We start from the raw sequence: 17,174 nt of genomic DNA on the forward strand, positions 1-17,174 counted from the left end.
CTTCTGTTTTGTTCCATCTCTCATGTCTTTCCCAGAACGTCCTTTCCAGAAGCCACTATTATCCACTATCACTAATACCACTATTAGTAGCACTAATGTTACTATTCAATATTATCTTTACCTAATAATATATATTTATTTTAATACAGTCATATATAGTATAGTAATATATACAACATTTAGCTATTATGCAATACTATAAATAACACTATTAACTACTCTGTTTCTTGTGAATCATTACATATATATACTTTTCTCCTTATATTCATGAGAAAGCACTAAAACCAGATCTAAACCCCCTGAAGCATAATCTTCATTTGAGTAATTTTATCATGACATGAAAATACTGCCCTATCAAACCAACAATAAAAATAACCAGATTAATTTGGGCATTTTATTCATTTGTTCATTAGTTTAAAACTAACCAACCAACAAAACAGTGGATCCCACTAAATCCCAATTCAAGGCTTCAAAGTCATTCAAACAATATTCCAGTTAAAGTATTCACAATTTTACATTAAAAGCAACCTTTTTAAAGATTTTTATCTCCAAGAGGATCACATTTTTCTTTTTTTAATTACGCTTTTATCTTTAAGTATGTTTCCTTTATCTTACAGCATATTCATTGCAGCTTAAACTTACCGACAAAATGGCAACTTTGATGTAAGTTTCTTTTATGTTTTCTTTCATCATTACTATTGTTTCTTGTAGCACATAATCTTCATTCTCAGTAGCTTGATTATCAACATGCAATAAGAAATTGGGTTTAGCTATCAAATGAATGCCAATGGCCCCAAACAGTCCTTTATTTCGAACAATTGGTAACTGAAGAATGGTGATGTTCTCTGTGAGAAAGACATGCTTCAAGTAAACAAGATTTTCTATTTGTAGTTGATACCATTCAAAGAATTTCAGGTGAAATATTCTGCACTATCCTAACGTATACTCCCCCAACCAAGGAGTATTTTGTGCTTTTCTCCCCCTTGTCCACAAAGTTGTGCTGTATATAGTACATTACATCCCAGTTCTAAATCCTCATTTCAGGTTCTCTAATGCACCCTCCTACTTTATATATAACATGAGTTTTAACGAAAATTGTTGGAAATCTTAGGAAAGTACTTATGCGCAGATCGACAGCTAATTACAAATGCTAAGAAGATTTTGAAAATGAAAAATTATGGGGCGCCTGGGTGGTTCAGTGGGTTAAGCGTCTGACTCTGGGTTTCAGCTCAGGTCATGATCTCACGTTGTGGTGACCAAGCCCCGCATCTGGCTCTATATTCAGCACCGGAGTCTGCTTGTCCCTCTGCACTCTCTTTCTCTCTCAAATAAATAAATGCATAAAATATTTTAAAAAATGAAAACTTACACAAAGTCATCATTTAATAACTTAATCATTAGAAGAGTAATTTTCTTTTAGTGAGGTCTGTCACAAGGATCAAAGGCTGGCACAGCATCAATTTTTTAATTTCATTTTTTAGATTTTTAAAATTAAATTTGCTACATAAATGGCCAAAAAAATGCTTGTCAATCTTCTCCACTGGTCTGTGAGGACTGTGTCTTTGTTTCCAGAAAACACAGCACAATTTGTGGCACTTACTAGCTGCTTCAAAATGTTGGTTGAATGAATAAATGAACATATTTTAAGTCTACGGCTTCTTTTCCCATATATACAGACATATAAAGGCCCAGGTGCATAATTATATGCCATTTTTCCCATCAACTATTTAAGTGAATGGTATCTGAAAGACGTCATATTACTGTCTGAAAATTTCAGAGGCTTCACATTGCGTATTTTAAATAAATACCTACATGCTCAAGTATATTTGTTCAAAAAAGTCAAATGGCCTTTAATCTATTAATCCTAAAGCTGAAATGAATAGTTATTTAGGCAAAGATCTCAACACGAAGCTTAAAGGAAATAGGGACGGGTTACTTAACCTTCACAGAAAAATTACTCAAATTACAGCTTTGGGGTTAACAATTAATACCCTGAGTACCAAATGCAACTCACTGTGTTGCTTATTGTTGTCTATAACTGATGAAAATCTACATAGAGGAATCTGAGAAGGGAAAGAGAACAGATAAATAAACGATGACAAAGAGAAAGTAAAATAAAAACCTGTCACCCTTTACTGCAATGACTTACTAAAATATTAATATTTTGGGGTGCCTGGGTGGCTCAGTGGGTTAAAGCCTCTGCTTTCAGCTCAGGTCATGATCCCAGGGTCCTGGGATCGAGCCCCGCGTTGGGTTCTCTGCTCAGCAGGGAGCCTGCTTCCCCCTCTCTCTCTGCCTGCCTCTCTGCCTACTTGTGATTTTTAATAAATAAAATCTTTAAAAATATATATATATTAATATTTCTATTATGACCATAACACCTCAAAAGACTACAAGCATCTCTTATAGCACTATTGCTGAGTGATTACATGATCATAAAATTTAATAAACAAAAAGTAAAAATGATTGAGTATGATCTGTCAAACTAAAAAAATATATAAATATATAAAAGATTTATATTCCTAGTAAACATTACAATTAAATTACCCAATAAAACTTACTAGAACCTGAAAAATATTTAACAACACTTACCTTTAGGCTCTGCAACTCTAACGAAGAGAAACTCAGGGTGCCAACCCACCAAGCCATGAGGTGAGTCATTGGGCAGAGTTGTTATCACAGATTTGTTTCTTTTCTGATCAATGGCAGCACCTTTTAATGGGTCCTCTACCCCTTCTGTGGTAATCCGAATGAGTGCTATGCTCACAATCTCTGATAACTCTGGTACATCATCAGCAAGAACAGTCAGAGTGATTGTAGACAGTGCCTGGCCTTCAGAAAATGAAATCTAAAATTTTAAAGAAAGAAGATTTTACTTATTTTGTAATTATCACTGTGCAATAAGAACATCAAAAGAGGGGTGCCTGGGTGACTCAGTGGGCTACAGCCTCTGCCTTTGGCTCAGGTTATGATCTCGGGGTCCTGGGATTGAGCCCGGCAGGGAGCCTGCTTCCTCCTCTCTCTCTCTGCCTGTCTCTCTGCCTACTTGTGATCTCTGTCTGTCAAATAAATAAATAAAATCTTAAAAAAAAAAAAAAAGAAAGAACATCAAAAGATTAAAATTTTCTTTCAATACTGACCACAACTTAAGTAACAAGAGGGAATGAAGCAACACAATATATTTCTACAAATCAGTTAACTGTTTTGCATATTAAAAATGGAAGATTGTTAGGAAAAAAGAGAAAAAGTAAACCATTACAGAAATGTAACCCAATAAAACACATAGCCAAATTGTCACATCCTGAAGCCTACATTCTATTAAAATACAGAGTACATAGTCTCTCTGGGAGTCTAAGTCCTGGATACCATATTTTTAAAAAATCTATAAAGATAAAAGAAGGTGGCATACTAGTTTAAACATCTTTCTCTACAAAAATTTTGCCAGGATTGCGATTTCCTTTGGTTAAATTATACATGAATCAACCAAAATAGAGGTAGAGGGAGAAAGATAAAAAGAGAGACAAATCAAACATCTCTCTCCTCCTGTTGTGTCTCTATTGCCTAGAGTAAAATCCACATTTGCTAAAAGGCGTCTGAAATCCTTTCTGATAGGGTTTCCGTCTGCTCCCTGAAGTCATTTCTAATCACCCTCTGCCTCATACCGTAATCTCTAGCAACCTGGCTACAAACTACAATCATTCAAACTAGCATTCCAGGTCCATTTTGTTGACACTCAATTCTCCACCTAAAGAAGGCACTTGAGGATATAAACTCAAGAGCTTTATTAATAAAATCAGGAGTCACAAAACTACTACTCTATGGCCAAATCCTTTTCATCGAGTTTTACTGGAATACAGCCAAGTTCATTCAATTACGTACTGTCCAACACTTTATTGTGCTACAAAGGCAAAGTTGAGTATCTAGGAAAGAGCCATAATAGCGTAGAGGTCTAAAATATTCACTTACTGGCCCTTTAGAGGAAAAGTTTGCTGACTCTTGAATAAATTAATTAATTCTTCTAAATATGGTCTACACTTAAGATACTATTATGCATTTAAATGGAAATCATTTTAATCATGTTTATATAAGAAAGATTAATTGGGAAAATATAATTCAGAACATACAGAACCTGATAGATACAACTTACATAGTTGTATTATAGCTTGAATATATAGTGTTGAATATATAGTTTAGGTGACTTGTGTAAAGTAAACATTTAAAGCAATAAAATTTGCCATAACATTTTTAAGACACTGAAGCTCTAATCTCCTTTCAAATGATAAAGAAACCTAGAAATGGTGGACCATAACATTCATCCATCTTTTTTTGAGAGAATTTCATGAGAGGTCTTTTAAAGGAACTCTTCAGAGAAGCATTTGGGGAAAATACGTGGATAAATCTATGAAACCTGAGACGAGTCTAGAGGACCACCCATCTTCCAATTAGAAACTAAAGGTACTTAAAACTCTCTTTGCAAGTCCTTAAGTTCTCTGACCCAGTCTGATTCCATTCTTCAACCTGTGTACCAATTTTATGTGATTTTCCAATAGTAGACAAAGTGATCCTCTGCCCAGAACCCTTCTTGGGACTGATGCACTCATCCCTAGCTGGTAGGAATAACAGCTTTTGTGTTTCTCACTGGGAACTGCCTTTAGCTGCAGTAAACTTTCACTCAAGGTTATGCCCCACTTAGAAGGCAGTGTGAAGTCCAGGATGGCTAAGATGGGGATGCGGAATCTCATCCTCCTTTCTCCAACTGGAAACAACTCCAAAGGACCAGCTCAGCTCCAGATCTTCCATACAGACTCAACCCCAGGCGCAACTCCCAGGGATCAACTTCCCCCTCTGCACATTCCTAACTTCTTTATTTCCTTATAGATGTGTCTCCTCAGGAATCCACCCCCAACTCTCCATCTCAGAGTCCCATCTACAGGAAACTCAACCTACGTCACTCAACAATTCTGATCTGCTTTTTCATATGTATAACTATCCTACATAGATTTGTTCCCTGTTTACTGCCTCCATTTTACCCAAATCTTGAAACCACATTTCCATCTCCAGTTTGATTGGTTTTATCTTTCTGACAATGTAAATACAACCCTAATTTGGCAAACCAATATACTGAACCTAAAAAGGGATTTTTTTTTTTTACAGATAAGTTTGGCATTATAGGAAAAAAGAACAATAATCACAACATTTAAACTAACCTTAAATTGATTCCCTCTCTATGGTGATTAGTAGAAATCCAGTGCTGACATGGTCAAGCTCAAACACTTCATCCATAAGGCAGGGTTTGGTCCCATGCATCAATAGTAACCATAACTTAAAAGTGACTCTCCTATAATTTTATAAATTACATACCACTCCTGAGGTAGGAAATATATCACTAATACTTCCGTCAGCTTCCCACACTATGGTTATACGACCATATGTTCCTTTTAAGCGCTCAACATTCAAGGTTACAAGGCTATCTTGTTCCATTTCTTCCACTTGCTTATATAATGAATTCTGAAAAACACACAGGAAGTCCCAAGGGATTAGCTGAAATTACCTACATACATATTTCATGCTGTTGTGCATGTGCAAACTTTACAGTACTAAGCAACATGATGCAACATGAAAACAACACAATACAAGTGAAAAACATAGTTTAAAAAACAGCAGTAGATGATGACCACGATTTTAATTTGAAAATACACGTTTGAATAATTTTTTTAAAAAAACTTTACTCACTTATTTGACACACAAAGAGAGAGGGAGAGAGTACAAGAAGGAGAAGTAGCAGAGGGAGAGGGAGGAGCAGGTTCCCCACTGAGAAGGGAGCCCATGCAGGGCTCAATCCCATGACTCTGGGATCATGACCTGAGCCGAAGGCAGACCCTTAACCGACTAAACCACCCAGGCACCCAGTGTTTGAAAAACTAAGACTAAGTTAAAGTAAATTAAAATGTTAATCATTATAGGATTATTTTTACTTTGTTTTCTTATTTCTGTAATTTTCAAATTTCTTCAATGAACATCTTATTTTCACATTCAGAAAGCATACACTTTTTAGAAACCATTATATATAGTATGTAAGGTTTCTAGAAATGAAAGGACATACAGTCAGGAGATGAGGGAAGTCTTCTTCCCCTGTATAACTTCTGGCAACCCCTCTAGGTTTTGTTTCCTACTTGTAAAATAAGTTTTGGTCTACAAGGCCTCTAGAGTCCCACTCAGAGGTAAAGACATCAAGAGAACCAGGGCACTCTTTCTGATCACTCACGAATGTCTTTTAACCTTAAATTCATATCCTCTAAAATGTTCTGCAGGCTGTGCAGTTTCCATTGATGGTGTTTCATCCTCAGCACCTGGTCTTTACAACTATTTTTCCTGCCAGAAATATCCACTGCCCCTCTTCTCATCTAGACTCCATGACCTCTTTCCTCTGTTCCAGACTGATTTCTACCTCTGTGTGAATGGAACTCCTCCTCTAACACTTGCAGCATCTCCTGAGAGCTGCTGAATGAAATTTTGCTCAAAATTAATGCTCCAAAGAATCTCTTCTTACAATACCCCTACTTTATCCATAAGCAATAAAGACAGAATATGGAGTATAAAAAATTTTTAAATTTTTCCCAGTAATAGTTTTCTTTTTCTTTTTTTTTTTTTAAGATTTTTTACTTATTTATTTGAGAGAGAGAGAGCATGAGAGGGCAGAAGATCAGAGGGAGAAGCAGACTCCCCATGGAGTTGGGAGCCCAATGTGGGACTCGATCCTAGTACTCTAGGATCATGACCTGAGGCGAAGGCAGTTGCTTAGCCAACTGAGCCACCCAGGCACCCTGGTTTTCTTTTTCTTGTCTTTTTATTATGGTAATCTGAAAAGAAATTCCTCCATGAATTTCTTACAGCTTCTAAAAGCTTCTATTTTAGAATATAGTTTGAGTAGATAGCCTATCCTATGGCAGAGCCTTACACTGCATTTTAATATATTGTTACAAATGTTACATAGTAATAAAATCTTGTGCAAAGCATTCAAACCTTCCTACAGAAAATATGTTGATTTAAAAATATGCATAGGGGGCAGCTGGCTGGCTCAGTAGAGCATGTGACTCAACCTTGGAGCTTGTGTCTAGTCTCAATTCTACCGCCAGAGTGGTTCTTTTAAAATGTGAGTCAGATCAAGTTGCTCTTCCACTCCAACGCTTCCCCTCCAGGGCAAACTTCATGATGGTGCTCAGGGGCTCGTGCAGGTGTGAGTTCACAGAGCAGCCTCCCTGCTAGCCTTCGAAGGCCTGCTCTAAAGTTGGTCCTCGCCTGGTGTCTGGGAAATTGGGTTTCAGGAGGATTCCCACCGTTCCTGGAACTCACACTGGCTCCCTGTGCCTGAACTGCACACACAGTGTGGTTTCTACTCAACCCCTATTTTCACTCTGGGAGTCTGGCCTTTTGTCATGTGTCAGACTGAGAGTCCACAGTTAACACCCAGGCAGTGGGGTTGCGAAGGAGCTTCCCTGGTTGGCAACACCTCTCACATGTTGTCACAATTCATCTCAATGCTGGGGGGAATTAAGTGCGTCCTGTGTGGTTCCCATGGTTTCCTCTGAATCTCTACCCCACATGCCTTCTCCCTTTATGATTTTGCTTTGTAGCCTCTTCGCTGTAATAAATCATAGTATGAGTATGGTGAAACCCTGAGTCCTCTGAGTCTTCCTAGCAAGTCATAAACCTGTGGGTGCTGCGGGGGAAGCCAGAAACAGAACGCTGGCCCTTCACCTCGTGGGCCTCATCGCTCCCTCCTACAGCGACTTCAGCCACAGTGGCCTCCTTGCTGCACCAGATGGGCGAGGCCTCACTGCAGGGCCTTTCCTTTTGTTGATGGCTCCCCCTGCCTTGAATGTTCTTCCCCTCTCTCCTCCAGGCCTTTGTCCTCAGGTCACTTCCATAGTGCTGCCCTCCCTGACAGCCTATGTTTTACTTCCTACACCCAAACTCCACCCCTTGCCCTCACAATCTCCATCCGCCCTCCCTGCCAAACGTTTTCCCAGAACACTTACTACCATCACATGGAGAACAGATGTCTCGCACGTCTCTGACTACTGTCTGTCTCCCTTTGCCTCCTCCACGATTTAGGACAATGAGGATAGGGATTTTTTTACTATTTTACTTCTTGATATATCTCTAGCATCTGAAACAGTATCTGGTACACAGTAGGTGTCTGTTAAATAACTGCTACATGAATGAATAAATGAATGAACAGATGAATGAGTGCCCTTGTTAGTTCTGACCAATGAGACCTAAGAAGAGTTTTCCAGACTCTTCTGGGAAATCTCTTCATCACCCCAAGTGCCACATTTCTTTCTCCCCAAAGGGACATAAACAAGAAAGCAATGGCCCTAACAATAACACCAGCTTTCAAACAACCAAATGAAGAGGCAACTTTATGCTGGCAAAGTGGAGAAATGGGAAGAATCTGGGCCATGGTGACACAGTAAAGTATCCATTCAACCCTGAAGCCCGTCTTCTCTGTGGACATGGTTTTGGTGTTTAAGCCACTCTTAGTTGAGTTTTCCTTACTTGCAGAATATTTCAGAGAACAATGCATGATAACTGCAGTTTTCTTACCTTTAGTTAGGAAATCAAGATAGAGTTGGCAAATAGGGCTAAATTATGCAATATAGATGAGTGTCCTTTTATTATGGGTAAAGGAATATGAAGTCCAAGCATGGAAGTCGACCTGGTAAGATCCACATAGTCCTCTTTCCTCAGGAGAAAGCACCTCCATGTGTACAATGCAGGTATAGTTACAAACATAACCCCCCCCACACTCTCTCCCCTTCTCCAATACACAAAGGAAAGTAACATATTTGTAGGGGATATGCACATCACAAAACACAGTATATAATCTATTTGGAATCTGCTTCATCATTACCCCCTAGAGATGAGCCTAATAGTGGAGCCAAACTCCAGGACCAAGGTCAACTGGTAACGTTTCAAATTCAATCTTGTAAGAGGAATCAGTATCATAAAAAATTTAGGACAAGTTGATTCAGAGGTTTCAGTGTATAGGAATGTAAATTATAAGACATCAGGAAAGTTCACCATAAAATGCAGAGTTGGGGGGTGAAATGGGGAAAGAGAAAGGAGAAAGAATGAAGATACTCAAAGTAGGACTGCCTGCTGACAACTGATATATAAATACAATGAATAGGGGCGTCTGGATGGTTCAGTTGGTTAAAAGTCTGACTCTTGGTTTCAGCTCAGGTCATGATCTCAGGGTCAAGAGATCGAACCCCACATCGGGCTCTGTGCTCGGCAAGGAGTCTGCTTGAGATTCTCTCTCCTCCTTCCTCTCTCTCTGCCCTTTGCCCCACTACTCCCATACTCTCCCTCTCTCCTAATAAATAAATAAATAAATAAAAGCTTTAAAATAAATAAAGACATTGAATAAGTCATTTTTATTTCTAAGTGTGACCCCTTTACCTGAGCAAATCCAACGACTCCATAGGCATCATCATTAGACAGAATACGTATTTTTACGTAACTATTAATACCAATCTCTGCTCCTCCTTTGGGATTTTTAAGCTGAACTCTAAAGGATTCTTCTTCCTCTGGAACTGAATCATCAAGGATGTTTACCGCTATTACAGCTTCTCTTTCACCAGGTTCAAATATCAGTTCACCTGAACTAGCATAAGAAGTATATCAAATAAGTCAGCTGCTACAAATATCAGATATATACATATACAAAAACATAAAACTCTCAGAACACTGATTAATATTAAACATTTGGAAAAATCGTATTTCATAAATAAAATTATAATATAAATGTTCATAATACTGATGAACTTCATAAAATAGATATAAGAAGTATGGAACATAACCAAATTTCTAGATTATAAATTACTCATATTTTGTATATTTCCGGTCACTAAACACTTAGAAATTAGGTGCCACATAAAACTATGGTGAGCATAAAGACATTTCGCATAAAATGTTGAACCTACCTAGGAATAAAGTCAGACTGTCTCGAGATGTAGGCCAGCTCATACATGTGTGAGTGGACAGCTCCCACTAGAGCAATTAAACTCTTGCTTGAATTAAAGGACTTTACTGTAACAGAAGCTGCATCACGAGCAGAAGGGGCTTCCAGAATGAAAGAGAATTGATTCAGCTCTGAATTCCAGCAGTAAAGAGCAGACATAGCTTGGCCAATAAGAAGGATGTGGACTGTGGAAAGGAAAGAAAAGGCAACTACACTGAAACATGAATATCACCGCACACACTCCCCACCATGGTACCAAAGCAAAATTCTCTACATTCAAAGTTCTATTTTGATTTCTGGATTAACTAAATTTGAGCTGATTTCTGAAAACTGAAATATTATTTGAAATAACTAAATGTAAATAGCAATTTTTTAGATGCTGTGGAGTGACCCAACCAGCCAAACAGTAAACCCACAATCCACGTAATAAATAAGAAACCACTAGATAGTAAAGCCCAAATGGACCGTGGACTCTTATTCATCTCAGTATTTAGGACTCAGTATTTAGTATTTAGCATGGTAGGATATTTTTTAAAGTGAAAAATATGCATAATCCTACAAATAAATGCTTCATTTTTATAATTTCCATTCCTGTCACCATCCATAAGAATTTATGATGAGCATAATTATAAACAGACTAAATACAAAAAAATTCTTAATTAAGAAGCTTAATCCTATATTTATATGGCACTTCTTAGGTGTCACTACAAAGCATTCAAATTTATTGGGGCACCTGGGTGGCTCAGTGGGTTAAAGCCTCTGCCTTCGGCTCAGGTCATGATCTCAGGGTCCTGGGATCGAGCCCCGCATCAGGTTCTCTGCTCAGCAGGGAGCCTGCTTCCCCCTCTCTCTCTCTGCCTGACTCTCTGCCTACTTGTGATCTCTGTCTGTCAAATAAATAAATAAAATCTTTAAAAAAAAAAACAAAAAAAAAAGCATTCAAATTTATGATTTTAATGCATAGAATTGATCTTCAAAATATACTTAATTTCTCTACATTGATTATTCATTGTTTTATATTTTTCAATATTAATTAAAGTTATTAATTCTTTTTACTTGATATTTTTTTTTTTTTTTTTTTTTTGGTCAGAGAGAGAGAAAGAGCGCACACAAGCCGGCAGAATGGCAGGCAGAAGCCGAGAGAGAAGCAGGCTCCCTGCTGAGCAAGGAGCCCCATGCGGGACTCGATCCCAAGATCCTGTGATCATGACCTGAGCCGAAGGCAGCGGCATAACCAACTGAGCCACCCAGGCGTCCCTAATTTTTTTTTTTTTAAACTAGGCTCTACACCCAGCATGGAGCCCAGTGTGGGGCTTGAACTCACAACCCTGAGATCAAGACCTGAGCTGAGATCAAGAGTCAGATGCTTAACCAACTGAGCCACAAAGGTGCCTGTTCACTTTATAAATTCTTAAAGGTCGTAATTAGGCCAAAGGATCTGAATAAATCTTTGATCTCAGAGTATATGCTGCCAGTGCTTTTTGAAAAGTTGGTAGGAAAAGGTGCTCTTAATGATTCAACGCAATGGCAAATATTAGCAAATATGGGAGGTAAAGGAGCTTATATATTATATAGCAGGGGAAATTTGGAGTTAGGGAGCTTACTACATTGTATAGGCCATTAAGCAATCTTCAGACTTAAAACTAGGGAGAAGCATGAGAAACCAACCAGAAACATGCACAAATTCCAGTACCTGAAGAAACACATCAGAATATAAAGATATGAACTAAGATGGGTTTGCTTATTAAAAGAGCACACAGAACTGGAAACCATGAAAATTTTAGCCTAAAAGGTTACAATGGAAGATCCATATTCCTACTCTAAAATATCAAATATCAAGAATTATTCATTATGTTTACTCATGGTAATTATTTAAGTACTACTGCAGATTAGTAAATGTTGCATAAAAGGTAAAAATGAAGAAAAATGTTATTAATAAATTTACTTTTTAAAAATGATCATTTATTTTTCATAAAGCTCTGTAAAACTGAAGATACTCAGTGAAGAGCAAATTCTTTAGATGGACCTCAACATCTCCTAAGTTTAAATGATTCTACAGTCTCAATCAATCAATCAATCAATCAATCTAGTCTCAACCAAAATCATAAAGTGTTCTGAGCATCACTGGTTATGTACCTTAATCCTCAGAGATATACCCTATTCACTTCCTCCCAACCTGAAAAGTATGAGAAGGTAGCAAAAAGATACTTAGACATTCACAGTAGGAAATGCATGGGGCTCAAATCTGCATTTTTGTATGCAGAGAGTGTTTTCTCAGAAAATAGCCATTTGTACTGCTCAAGATCATAGAACTGGGCCAGGAGTTTATAAGGAAGAAAAAAACCCTTAAGTCTCTACTCTGGGGAACAGAATTTTAACCGTTACTGATTATAGAATTCCCGTCCAGTTAACAAAACTATAAACAAACAAACAAAAGTATCCTAAATGGCTGAGATTATTTAAGGAGTGAGTGAACATAGAGAAGTCCCAGGATGGAATGCTAGAGGGAGCATTACTAGCTCTTAAGAGATCTGGGAGAAGAAACCAGTAACACAGAGGACAGCCAGAGAGGGCTGCGTGGGAAGCAGTGCCCTCAGGATAGGGCGGGATTCCAGTGCAAGGAGATGAGGGGCATTCTGAGAAAAGTTCCAGAGTGTAACTGTTCTGGGGGATGCCGTGGAAGGGTTTGGGGAGTTGGCGGAGAAAGAATTGAGTCCCTAGTCTGGAAATTAGGGCTCATGTGGTCCAGAGCACACACAGACCAGATGGGATGAGTCACTTTCTCCCAAGGGTGCCTGGGCTTCTTATGGTGACTACACAGGGATGAAGAGAGTGATGAATTCCTCCAAATGATTTCCACAGATGATGATTTTCAAAGGTGATAGTTTTGGTGAAACAGAGTGTTGGGAAAAGAAGGAGAAGGGGAAGGGTAAGTGTCCTTCCAGCAGAATTATTAAATGGTTCTTCCTTATAGAAGCTTTCTGGGCATCCCTTAGACCTGGTCAAGTTTTCTCCGTTTTGTGGTAGTAGAGCACTTCCTCCTCTGATAGCAGTTATCTGTTTGTAGTTAGAAACTTACTTGTGTTATTACACATCATGTCTCCCTTCCCTATTGCATGTTAAAACTTCTTCAGGGCAGGGGATATATAAGAATTTGTTTACCCTTATTTCCTCAGGGCCTATCACTATGCCGGGTAGGTAAGTGGCATTTTAAAAATCTATTAAATAATGAAGGAGAGAAGGAAGAAGGGAAAGATAAGCTTGTATGTCCTTGCAGCCTTTGTCACATTCATTCTTCCTTTTCCATTTAAAGAATTCAGTTTCTACCCAATAATCTCTGTCAAGTCATTAGGCAGAATAAATATGTAATCCTCACAGCCATGGCTCCAATCTAATATTTGACATATTCAAAATAAGAAAGTCCTTGAATATTATTTAATGCATAATTTCAGCTTTCAGGGGATCTATAATAAGCCATTCTAAATAATTACTTATAATCTTTTCATACTTCTACAACCTCAAGTCACAGAAACAAAAGAAATAAAAAGACCTCACAATGGGTCCCTTAACAAGCCTCTGGCAGAATTTTTCATAATTTCTTTTAGAAAGTGTGCCTATTCTATTTCTTTAAAAATCTTTAAAGGGAATTCTATAACTTCAATTAACAGCCCATCAGGCAGCACTTGTCATCCTTAAAAACATTCATTAGGAAACTATTTTGAATTATAATGAGTGACTCAAGTAGATACAGTTAGTCCACTTGAATGCTTGAGGTATAGGAAAAGCAAAAATAATAAAGCCTCAAAATTAAAGGACAAGTAGACACCAACTAAACAAATACATGATGAAAGATACATAATTTATGTAGTAAATCAATTGCTGAATGAATGATAAGAAAGCCACAGAACTGTATTTCACAGGATAACATCACAGCTTCATGGCCTGTCAGAGGCTGACAAATAAAGAGAAGTTATTTATGGAGAGGATGTTCAGAACAGAGATAGACACAGGACACTGACAGCAGAGTGAACCTGGAGTGGAGGGCAAACAATGATGTAACAGTCCAGGTGCAAGGAGACCAGGGTCTAGGAGAACGTGGTGCGGATACAGGGCTGAGGAGGGGTAGGGCACATGGAAACAAAGCACAATGAGATAGATAATCCATAAAAAGTGAGAGATCCATAAGATCCGATGCCTGGTCAGCAATGGAGGCGACAGCAGAAGACAGTGTCTAGGGATTATGGTGCCTGATACAGAAAACTGCAGCCAGGCACCTAGGAGAAAAACAACAAGAACAGACTCCTGCATTTGTGCTGAAGCTTCTACTCTTCACAGTATCATTTACTTTACATATTTTGGCTTTTATCATTTACTTCATAGATTTTAGATTTTACTTTATAGATTGGAGACATGCATCGATGTCTCCAAAATCTAAACCTCTAACCAATTTCATCAGTACCACGTCTCTAACCACCTGCAGAGGCTTCTATATGGACTCTTGCCTGGGAGGTTGCCAACTGTTTCATCCAGCATATTCTACACACCAAAGCTAGGTGGAGTTATAAAACATGCCTTCGATCATCACTTGCTTTTGAAATGCCTTCAAGGATTTCTCTACCCCAATAATGCTCAGAGTATAGTCCCCGGACCCCTAGCAGTCACTGAGACACTTCAGGAGGGTCTGTTAAGTCAAAACTATTTTTGTACTAACACTAAGACGTTATTTGTCTACATAGTTCTCATTCTTTCATGAACATCTGTGGGATTTTCTACAGGCTATATGACCAAAAATATTATAGTATGTAAAACACAGATGAAGACATGAGAAACCAGATGTTGTCTACTAAGCCAGACATTAGAGAAATTCACAAAAACAATAATACCACCCTTCTTACAAAAGTTTCATTTGGAAAACATAAATAAAACATGCTATTTTCATTCACAGGTAATGAGTTCACTGCTATCATTCTCAATTGAATTAGTAAGTATCTTTAAAATTTCTCCTCTTTAATTTCTAATACAATAAATATCAGTAGATAGAATCTACATGAAATCCTTACATTTTTAAGAGGGTGAAAGTTTCTAAGGCAAAAATATTTGGGAATCACTGAACCATCCAAACACAGATCAAATCCTGAGCCTGACATTCCAGACTTCCTTGTATGGATGTTAGTGTATGTTTCCAACCTTACCACCACTACCTTCTAGATCAAATCCTCTGTCCCCACCACTCTAGTCTGCTCATTGTGCCCGCAATGTCATATATACTTCAACCTTTCTCTTTTGCTCACACCTTTCCCTCTACCCACAACATTTCGTACCAGCCTACCCAGGCCTAGCTCACGCTCCCCTCTGAGACCTCTTACCCACTTCAATTCTACCATTCACAGAGCAAATGGGACTGGAGTCCTATCTTGAATTACTGTCTTAATATTTTTCTTGCTTTTCCGACCGGACATTAAATCCCTGAAGGCAAGGAATTCTTCATAACTTTAAACAATGAATTACATAGAATGTCTCATCAATAAATGGTGCTGTTTAATTCATTAAAAAATCACTATGTCTCAATTTAAAAGCAGGACTTTGATCTATCCAGACTCATGGGCTGAGTCACTTGGTTTGGCTGTTAGGTTCCTTTGGGCACCTCAAAGAGAGACATGCTGACTCATGAGCATGCCCCTGGCTCTGGGAGGCAGCCCCACAGGCTCACCATGCCCACTGCCGTTGCCTTCTGAGCCTTATTACGATGGGCCCATCGTAATTTTTTACCAACTCTGAAATGGTCCTATGGCCTCCAGACAACATTCACCCCTTGGTTTCTCACTAACAGACTTTGTTTTGGAAATCACTGTGAATAAAATTACTGCTTATGTTTCTAAAGTGTGATTTAAAGTACAGAAAACCAAGAAAGGATCAGACTGGAAGAAGGATGGGAGAGTGAAAAAGGACCACAGAGTTCTTACAATCATTTTCTGACTTTTTAAAAATACTTCAATGCAGATACCTATTATCCTCTTATACTTTCATGTTTAAAACATATTACTATATGTAATGCCACTCTTCATTTTTCTCTAGACAAAAGAAATACATTACCTTACTATATCCTTCTCTAATATTTTCTGTTATATTTCAGTTATTCTGATTCTTCTCAAGCACAAATACCCATTTTAAAACTATTAGTCCTTTTGAATTTCTAGGATTTCAATAGATGTTTCTATTAAGATCTTGATTTTACATCCTTATTAAAATACCTAGTGTCTGGCAATGTGATAATATCTCCAAATCAATATGATTAAAATTGCCCTAGGTTTCCACACTGCATTTCAGATTAGTTAGCAGCTTAAAATCCCTTACCTATTCCTGAAGCTGGTGTAAAGGAGTAGATCCTATTAATAGTAGCAAAATCCAGGGACTGAAAATATCTGAAAGAGGACTGTCCTGTCTCCCAGATGAAAATATCAATTGAATTCTGATTTCCTACAATAATGGAATAAAAGGCAAAAGTTACAGGGGGAAAAAATGACAAAATTACACAGAAAAAATAATAATAAAGATATCAAATTTATTTAAAAAACAAATTTAGTAGGATATTCCTCCAAGTTCATTTAGTTAAGCAAAAAAACAACCTAGTAGGAAACACTTCAAAAGTCTTTTCACATTTACCACATGGAGTACATACATGGCTGGCCCCTGATTCATCATGATCTGATATTAAAGAAAGAACAGAGACACAAGTTCTGTTTTTTAGGAATGTTGAAATTTTACCTATGCAGGTTCCACTAGGCAGGAAAAAAAAAAGCATATTTGTATTCAGAGAATATTTTCAAATAGTCTTATCCAAAAGTTGCTGAGCACTAATTATTTTACTATAATTTACCTAAGGGCTCCCCAAGTATAGTCACAAAAAAATGTCACTGTTTGCATTTTGGATATAAGATCTTCAGATATTTTTTCATAGATCTTTCCATCTTACATGCCCATCCCAAATTTTATTTTAATAAAACTTTAAAGCAGTAGTTCATTATCGAAAGATTATACACATGTCACTTAAAATGTGGGTTTTTTCCCAAAATCCACTTGCAGCTGACAGTCAATACACTATCCATCAAGAAATAGACTAGCAAAAAATTATTCCAAGAGCTACATG

At 37.7% G+C, this 17,174-nt stretch overlaps 1 protein-coding gene across 1 annotated transcript in view; it reads right to left on the bottom strand.

Annotated features, from left to right (window-relative positions):
• The window catches only part of ADGRV1 (adhesion G protein-coupled receptor V1), a gene marked incomplete at its 5' end in the record, with an annotated part of 491,204 nt that overhangs the window by 360,807 nt on the left and 113,223 nt on the right, over positions 1-17,174 (bottom strand). The window contains 6 exons of the mRNA XM_080804325.1: positions 643-845; positions 2,593-2,848; positions 5,362-5,508; positions 9,466-9,670; positions 9,990-10,212; positions 16,382-16,504. Of these exons, the coding sequence (XP_080660451.1) occupies positions 643-845; positions 2,593-2,848; positions 5,362-5,508; positions 9,466-9,670; positions 9,990-10,212; positions 16,382-16,504 (1,157 nt within the window). The remainder of the gene's footprint in view (positions 1-642; positions 846-2,592; positions 2,849-5,361; positions 5,509-9,465; positions 9,671-9,989; positions 10,213-16,381; positions 16,505-17,174) is intronic.

This window comes from Martes martes (assembly GCF_963455335.1).
Source record: "Martes martes genome assembly, chromosome: 5".
Lineage (NCBI taxonomy): Eukaryota > Metazoa > Chordata > Mammalia > Carnivora > Mustelidae > Martes > Martes martes.